This window comes from Cygnus atratus, chromosome 18, assembly GCF_013377495.2.
Source record: "Cygnus atratus isolate AKBS03 ecotype Queensland, Australia chromosome 18, CAtr_DNAZoo_HiC_assembly, whole genome shotgun sequence".
NCBI classification, from domain to species: Eukaryota; Metazoa; Chordata; class Aves; order Anseriformes; family Anatidae; genus Cygnus; species Cygnus atratus.
In genome coordinates this window covers 8,880,131-8,888,320 of record NC_066379.1, presented here as the reverse complement: position 1 = coordinate 8,888,320, position 8,190 = coordinate 8,880,131, and the positions used below count along the sequence as shown (strand labels likewise).

General features: G+C 43.7%; 1 protein-coding gene across 1 annotated transcript; it reads right to left on the bottom strand.

The window, feature by feature from the left end:
• Nucleotides 1-729: 729 nt before the first annotated feature.
• Nucleotides 730-7,004, bottom strand: RNF135 (ring finger protein 135). The gene is made up of 6 exons (XM_035558863.2): nucleotides 6,220-7,004; nucleotides 4,974-5,060; nucleotides 4,219-4,449; nucleotides 2,847-3,000; nucleotides 2,473-2,574; nucleotides 730-1,624 (listed from the first exon to the last, which is right to left on the bottom strand). Exons 1-6 carry the CDS (start codon nucleotides 6,565-6,567, stop codon nucleotides 1,092-1,094), a joined length of 1,455 nt encoding a protein of 484 aa, XP_035414756.1. The 5' UTR covers nucleotides 6,568-7,004; the 3' UTR covers nucleotides 730-1,091.
• Nucleotides 7,005-8,190: the final 1,186 nt, after the last annotated feature.

Genomic DNA, 8,190 nt, shown 5'->3' with positions numbered 1-8,190 from the left:
ACTTCTGTTTGGCTAAGTGAGCTAGGTAAATCCCACATGCTTTATTCACATGAAATGTATCCTTTTTCTGTTCACATACACCAAAACATCCATTATACCATGTTCGGGGTGCACTGGAATGCCACTGTCTTCCTGAAAGAGCTTTTGCTTCTTGGGAACTCTGTTTTCAGTTTGGCTGCATGAAGCAGCGGTCCTCCCAAAACCTTGGCTGTCAGTAGTTCCTGCAGTATCTCAGCGCTGGCCCCTTCACCCCACACAGCAACAGGGACCTCCCTTCAGCCACAAAGATGTGGCAATTAAGGAGAGAAAAAATGCCTGTATACTGGCAAGGAAACTTGAGAATTTCCTTTCCTCAGACTCTGGCCAGAAAAGATGGGCTCTTCCCTCACACGGTCCTGTTTGTGGGCTCTTTAAAAGAGAAAGAATGAGCATGCTTCATTAGCTGGTACAAAAATGTTTGAAAACAGCTGCTTCCAAAACCATCCCCATAGTCAAAACACTACCAAGATAATGACAAATATCTGGTCTGAGTTAGACTAAGGCAAGAGATGGTGCCAGTGAGACAAGATGGTCTTCTGGGAGACTTTCCTGAAGCGTCAGGTCCTCAAACACACAATTGCCTGTAGTATAGTACCTACCCTAAAGATAAAAGACATGTAACGTACTTGCCCTCTGAGCATTTCTTACTCAATCAGACCTTTCTAAAGAAAGCTCACTCAACACAATGAAACGGCTTCATCTCTTCTATAATTTTTGGATCAGTGTAGGAAGATGAAGACCATGGCCTTATCACCATGGGATTATCACCAGCTTCAGATTTTCCTTGGTCCATTTCTTCCTAGGTGCATCTTGGGACTGCTTGAAGCTGCTTCAGAAATCCATCTCACTCCCTCAGGAATGGTTACTGCCTTTAGCATATGTTGGAATTGCTTTAATGAAGTATGACTAGAGCAGAGCAGAGCATGAAGGAAAGCATGCAGAGAAAGTATCAGTTGCTAAATTACAGGAAAGTCTGAGTACTTATGTGTGGTTTGGCAAATTCCTCTGCTAAACACCAAAGCTGGCATAGAAGCTCTGCATTCTTTATGATTTTACATCCTGTTTATGTGATTTAAAGTTAAAGATCCATTTTTATCTAGACTGTATAGCCAGAAAGCAGGATAAAGAGGATTTGAGGTATTGATTTCAAATGTATGCAAAAGCACTTCTTTGTCAGTGATGGCATAAAATGACACAGTCTTCTGTAGCTCCAGGAAAACTCCAACCTTCAATGGTTTATCACTGCATAATAGTGTTTCTTGATTCTTGTGCCATGCTGACAACTGCTTTTGGGGACCTACCCATTCTACACACCAGGAATGCTCTGTTCTTCCTAATCTGTCCCTTCTACCAATTGTTTCACGAGCAACTCCAACAGCCCATCCATCACTGTCCTTGGTAATTACTTCCCAGTAGTGGCACCCAGTAGAGAAGCCCTGGGAACACAACACTTGGCTGATGCAGAATCTCTTGAGTGATGGTTCATAATAAGTTGGGTTGCTGGAAACCATTACTTTCCTGTTCTGAGCTGTGATTGCTAAGCGGTCGTATGCTGTGGTGAGATCAAAAGTCACAATATCTGCCCCTAGAAGAGAGAAAGGAAAATATTCTCAGCTCCAGGCAATAAGAAAACAGATCTCCTCAGTATTTACTTGCATCCTAAGTAACAGTGGATGTACATCCCTTCTCAAGAACAGAAATGAAAGCCAATGACCACACAATAAACCTTAAGCAAAGTCCAATCCAGCACATCAGCAAGAATCCTCAAGCAAATGCTAATGACTGTATCCTGAGCCCAGTGCACACTGAAACATTTAACAGGCACAACTGGGTAAACATCCGTGATGGGCTCTTGCACTCCAAAGCAAGGCAAAGGCACTTGGCTCCCTGCAGAATGGATCTTGTTTGCTACCAGTCTTGTAACAAAACTATGCATTTGCCACTAAAAAAATTGGATGCTTACTTGAAGAAAACTTACATTATCATCTGTTCACTGGGACATGTTCTTGCATGTTTTATAAGCAAATATATTAATATTGTGTTTATGCTACAGCTGTAGCACTGTGTTGACTGTAAAAAATATTTCTGTAAAAACGATGCAGAATTCAGTGATTGTGGTTTAACGCAGTAAAGACCAGTAAGGTGCAGTAACTGCCCATACACCAAAACAGAATCTGCAGGCAGCAGAAGCTACAACAGAGCTTATACACCTCCATGGAACAGGTTTCTTAATGTTTTTATCTTCCATATGCAGTCAGGTGTAGTATTACATTGTGCTGCAGTGACTGATTAAGTCATGGTAAGTTTAATAGTTTCTAGATTTCAGTTAGACAGATCTCCTGCTAATGTTTGTAAGTATGGTTTTCTTCAGCAAATCCAGTCATAGTCACTTGAATATTGTTACTGAAGAGCCACGTTGGCTTGCATACTTACACCGAGAAAACTGGCTTGAAATGCTTGGTTCTGGACTTTTAGCTGCAGACTCTGAAGATAATGAGCAGACACGCGTCTCTTGATATAAGGCTGGAGATTGTACTAAATATGAAAAAGATAAAGAGTTAAGACACGTCGTGAAAATGTAAATAGGAAGTATTTACGTATCTTATGGAAAATGTAAAATAAATGTAGCTGGCAGTTAAACTACAAAACAAAGAGCTGGGTTTTTGATTGTTAAAATTGTCAAAGGATGTGAGGGAAATGTTTTTATTCAAGATTACCAGGGCACAGCTGCCTTCACTGTGGTCAGAATGGAAGAGTCAGAAAAGTTAACTCCCTCTAAAAAAGATTTCAAAATAAGGAAAACTCACCTGGTGGGAACTGCTGAGGGTATTCCTCCAAAAGTAAAATTTCCAACTTTCTCTTAAGATTTCCTACAGCACTTCTGACAACATTAAACTTCTCATCAATTGTAAATTTATGCATTGTTGAAGGTGAGCCTCCCTCTCTCTCAAGCAAGTTACTCTAGGAGTGACATAAAAGAAGAATCAAGGGGAAGATGTAAACAGTATCAGTTATTTCATGTAGCATACCAGGTGATATTATAAAGCCAGAGTGGAAAAGCGGCAGTGATCTCTCTAAAATCTTATTGTTTGAAAGGAGAGCTTCTTTAACAAGATAGTTACCTGAGAGAAATAACCTGAAAACATACAGAAAATGTGAAAGGATAGTTTATTCTTGATCAAAAATAAAATAATTTATTTTCCCCAAGAAAACTAAGAATGGGATTAATTTTTCTTAAATTGATTACAATTTCATTAAATTTACATATGCATACATAAACTTTCTCTTTTTAACTTTCTTCTTGTAACCAAACCAGAAGTTTTAAAAATAATTAGCGTGAAATCTAGCATAAAATACCAAGAAAGGGGTAAACCTCATTTGCCTAAATTTAGAAATTGTGGAATTCTATATCCAAGCGTGTTCTCTTAATCTGCCTTTATCGTCTGCGGAAAGAAACAGGCATTCTGAAGGAGCGATGACTCCCATTTGAAGGTAGGCGTCTCAAGTAGGCCAGATGACTCACGCTCTAAAAGTACCTGTTTCTCTTCATTGCCTGTAACAGGAGTCTGGATCAGGTATAAGTACATACAGTTACATGAGGTGAACTCCAGTGTAGGCCTCTAGCACTCCACTTCTGTCTCCTAGCCCTGTCACACCAGAGTCCCACTCCAAATTGCCACTGGCTAATTAGCACCACTGGTATTGTCTTCAACATCAAAATGGGCTCTGCAGAATTTCAAGTATTTTAATTGCCTCTTTTGAGAGCTCTTGACATATTTTTTCCCAGAAGGTTATTAGGAAGTACTTAATAACGGTGAGTTCTTTAATTTGCATATGTACAGGTACTTTTTTTTCCTTCTGTTGGAAAATTAAAAAGAAAATAGAGGATCTTTAACCTTACATTTGGCTCAGGACTGGATTTAAGCAATACAGTCCCACTTCATTCCACGTCACCGGCCTTCTTGGAACAAACCTAGTTCTGAATTGGTACCCACAGCCTAGGCTTTTTCTGGTATTTTTGACCTCTGAATTTCCCACTCCAAAGTGTCACTGGCACCACCAGCCCAATGCCTGTGGATCGGTATCGTTGTCTACAGCGAGAATAGTGCAGCGGGGACCCGAAAGCACTCTGTACATGTTCAGCTCTTCAAGACATTTAGCTTAAGAGTTTTTACTCACATTCTGCCACCTCATTTCATCACTTCCTAATCCTTTCTCCATCTGGGCTTTGATGGCTATGAGTTTGTTCTTTTCAACACAGAGCTGGTGAATAGTCTCTTCAATCTTCTGTCGAGCTGCTTTTTGCTCCTGTTCAATGAACATCAGTGTGTTTTCCTCCTGTCTTTCAATGTATTCCTTCATGCAACAGAAGTCTTTAGTAATCTGGCTTTGGATCTGAGATGTATATTCCTGAAAGACAGAAAACATGGAGCTCTTTGTGCTGTTAGAAAAGAAGATTAGTGGAATATGAGAATTTACTGCCCCATTTAATGTGCTCTTTAACTGAACAGAAATACCTAGCTCTATTCAAAGGAATAAAACGTATTTGACACTATCGTGCATAGCCTGCAATGGGAATCTGGGCATGTTAAAGATGTTGGCTGTTTTGTGGCCAACAATCTTTGTTTGACAATTTAGCAAAGATCAATATTCCAGATTAATGATGTATCTAAGAGTCCCAGGCTACTCCTGGGGTAGGCAGAAAAAAGCAACAATGCACAATTTCTGCAGTTTTAGTGCCAGCCAAGACATCATTTAGTACAGCTGGTGCCCAGTTCACTCTTGTCAGAAAAAAAGAGAATTGTGAGAGCAACAGAAGGAGACAGAAAGGCAGATCCCTGCTCTGGGCTGGAAGGCCCACTGGAGTCAGTCACAGGTTTCAAGGTGGCAGTGGAAACAGAAGGTAACCGCAGGTAATGAAGTACAGTGCATACCTTTGTTTTACTGAGATCCTTCCTCAAGATGTTGATGGTCTCTTCAGTTATTTCCAGTTGTTTGGAGATGTCACGTATCTGTTCCTCCTTTAAAGTGAGGCATTTGAGCATTTATCTACATAACTCTCCAAGAAAACATAACCCTCCAAAAGAACATGACTAGGTTCAACAGCAGGGTAATAAAAATCCTCACATTGTTGACAGTTAGGCACTGGCTGGTTCACTGTGGGGCTGGAGGACACAATTAATTCTGAGTGTGAATAACCACAGCAAAGTCAACATTCAACAGTCAGAAGTCATTTGTGAGCTTAAGCCCTTTGCTTCGCTGCAGAGACCAAGACTTTTTAGATACATGTGTGCATAGTGTTACAGTAATGAAGTCAATAATCAGGTTTTGGTCATCTCCTCCAAGATTGAAGAGTTATTTTAAGCAGAGACAGAGACAACGAACCAGTCCTGTTTTGTGTCACTCAGCTGGGTGGAGCCATAGCACTGTATCATAACGTTATGTTTCATTTCAGGAGTCTCCAGGGCTGTGCCGATGCAGTGAATAACACCACTTAAGATGTTTGTGAAAAGAGGAGGGAAAGAGCTGGCAGTGACTGAAATACAAAACAATTGCCCTCCAGGATGCACAGTGCTCGAGGCAACGTGAGGAGATGGTGCTAATCTCCTGCGAAGGCTGCAATGCACTGCAATTACATCATTTGCTCATTACAAGTTTTAACCGGAGGAATAAAAAGGTAAGAGTGAAGAATAGCAATGGAGAAGGAAATTAAAGAGAATAGCTGAGAGATGAAGAGACAGAAGGCAGAAACAGGTTAAGAAAGATTTAGAGTTGTTTGAGGTTTCTTCTCAGTCCTAAACTGACTGAACATAACTGGGGCTTGCTGCCTTAGGCATTTTGTAGAGTTCAGTTGGCCCCTGCCCCTCCAGCACGACGATCAGCCAGTTATCACAACCCTGTATCAGCTAGGCACATCCAGCTAGCAGCTCTTTCAACACAACCAATGCACCAGACTCCAGCAATAAGTCCCAAACAGTGCCTTAGCAAAACCCATCTGCCCGAGTGAACAGCATGGTTGTGACAACACCGATATCAACACGTGAAATGCAAAGTACTGAGGGGAAAAAAAAAAAAAAAAAAAGCAGAAAGCAGGACGAAGTTATCTCAGCCCGTAGCCACGGCCCCATTCCCAACTAGTACCCAGGACAGGGGGGAAGCCCCGGCTGCCCCCTCCCCTACCTTCTTCCCGGGTCGCCGCCCCGCAGAGCTCCATCCACCGCCGGCACCATCTCCAGAGGGTCTGGGCTCGTCCCACGTCCCCAGCCCCTCGCCCCTTTCCCCGTTCAGCACCAGGCTGACCAGGGCGGCCAGCTCCCGGTTGGGCCGCAGGTCCTTCAGCTCGAAGCTCTCCCGGCAGAGCGGGCAGGTGGCGCGCTGCCTCCCCCTGCGGTAGGCGTCGATGCAGGGCCGGCAGAAGCTGTGGCTGCAGCTCGCCAGCCGCACGGGTTCGGTGAAGTACTGCAGGCAGCAGGAGCAGCTCAGCTCCACGTCTGCCAGCAGCCGACCCAGCTCTGCCTGGGCAGCCATAGCCGGACCGGACCGGGGCGGAGCAGAGAGCGGCGCGGTTTCGTTTCCTCGGGGCGCCGCCTCCGGCCGGGGGGCCGGACCCGGTGTGGGGCTGGGCTCGGTACTGTACCGGGCACGGTGCGGGGCTAAAGGCGGCTGAAAGCCCCGGACCACCCGTGAAGCCGGGCTCCGGTGCTGCTGCTGCCTTCAGCTCGGCCCCAGGACTTGGGCTGGCTGTGGGAAGGCACCGTCACACGGAGCTCTCTGTAACCTCGCCTCCAGTCTTCAAAACGTTGTCGTCTCTGCACAGTTGCATTTTTTTTTTTCTTCGGGGAATTTCCTGGTTTTGTAACAGGGTTGCTGACATGGCCGGTCTGCTGACCTTTCCTGGACATCACACAGTGAGCCCCATCCGTGAAGCTGAGGCTTCTGGGTGGACTGAACTCTTTGAGATCACCCTGAATTACACAGCTCACCTCAAAATAACTAAAAAAAAAAAAAAAAAAAAAAAAGGCATCTCAAACCAGACTATGATCCTCATACAAGTCAAAGGGTGCCTTGCTGTTGATTTCAGAAGCTGCAGGATGAGGCTGTTACAAGATTTGCTGAACCAGCATGTGAACTGTAATTCACCAGATTGCATGGGGAGAGAAGAAAGAACAGAAACATCAGGGAGTTTATGGGAGTATGTCAGGAAGCAAAACTCCTGCTGCAGATTGTTCAAGGCTGGATGATGATGAGTTCACTAAGACAGGCAGAATGATGATCCAAGTCAATTTTTCTGTACTGTTGTGGAAAAAAAGAGTTAATCACACTAATCCCTGCACATATTGGTACTTCCTTGTTTCTGTAGAACTATTTCGGGTGCCTTAGACTGGCTGGCAAGCAACAGCAAAAGGTGGAAGCTTCACCAGAAGCTTAGTTTGCAAGACTTCCGCTTGATTTGCGAACTAAGGGAATCTGAAAAGAAGAATTAAATATCTGAACGACTGGCTGCTTAGTAGAACCAAATCTTGGACTTGGCTGGGAGGAAAGAAAACACTCAGTGCACTGTGTGAGCCAGTGCAAATCCTCACCCATTCCTGCGCAGAATGGATGTGCATAGCACCTGATCAGGAGGCACTCACTCCGTACTTTCCGTGCTGGTCCTCATGCATTGAGTGTCTTCAAACAAGCCAAGGAAGGTAACACTTTTAAAACTAGCTTCTGCCTTTCAATGCTCAGACTAATCAAATTCAGCAAGTGAATCCACGACCCAAAGCTTTAGCTGTTTTTAGGAGATGACACCAATCAGCGTGTCTTCGTCCTGAACTCATGTCTTGACTAGGGCAGTATGTGGGGTTGCTTTGGAAAAGAAAAAAAAAAGGTCTTTACACGTCTCATTTGCCACTCAGAATCAAATAGCGGAGACTGTTGAAAGCAAGGAGCTAGGGACGTCTGTCATTAGAGTGATTCTGTTATAGTATTCTCCACAATTCAAACTTGACTTTTATTTTTTTTACAATTTCTGTGACAGAAATCTAACACTGTTAAAAGCATTGAAACCACTCCATGGAAAACAAACATGTCCCTATCTGGATAGGAGCTGCAGTCAGGTAGAATATAGCTGCCCAACTCTGCTCTTCCCTGAGAAAGATTCATCCA

Excerpts from the sequence above, each read along its gene's own strand:
- RNF135 (XM_035558863.2), bottom strand. The coding sequence starts at position 6,567 with ATGGCTGCCCAGGCAGAGCTGGGTCGGCTGCTGGCAGACGTGGAGCTG. Across the intron at positions 5,061-6,219 it reads GGCGGCGACCCGGGAAGAAG|GAGGAACAGATACGTGACAT; the intron begins GTAGGGGAGGGG and ends CTCACTTTAAAG. Across the intron at positions 3,001-4,218 it reads ATGAAATGAGGTGGCAGAAT|AGTAACTTGCTTGAGAGAGA; the intron begins GTGAGTAAAAAC and ends TGTCACTCCTAG.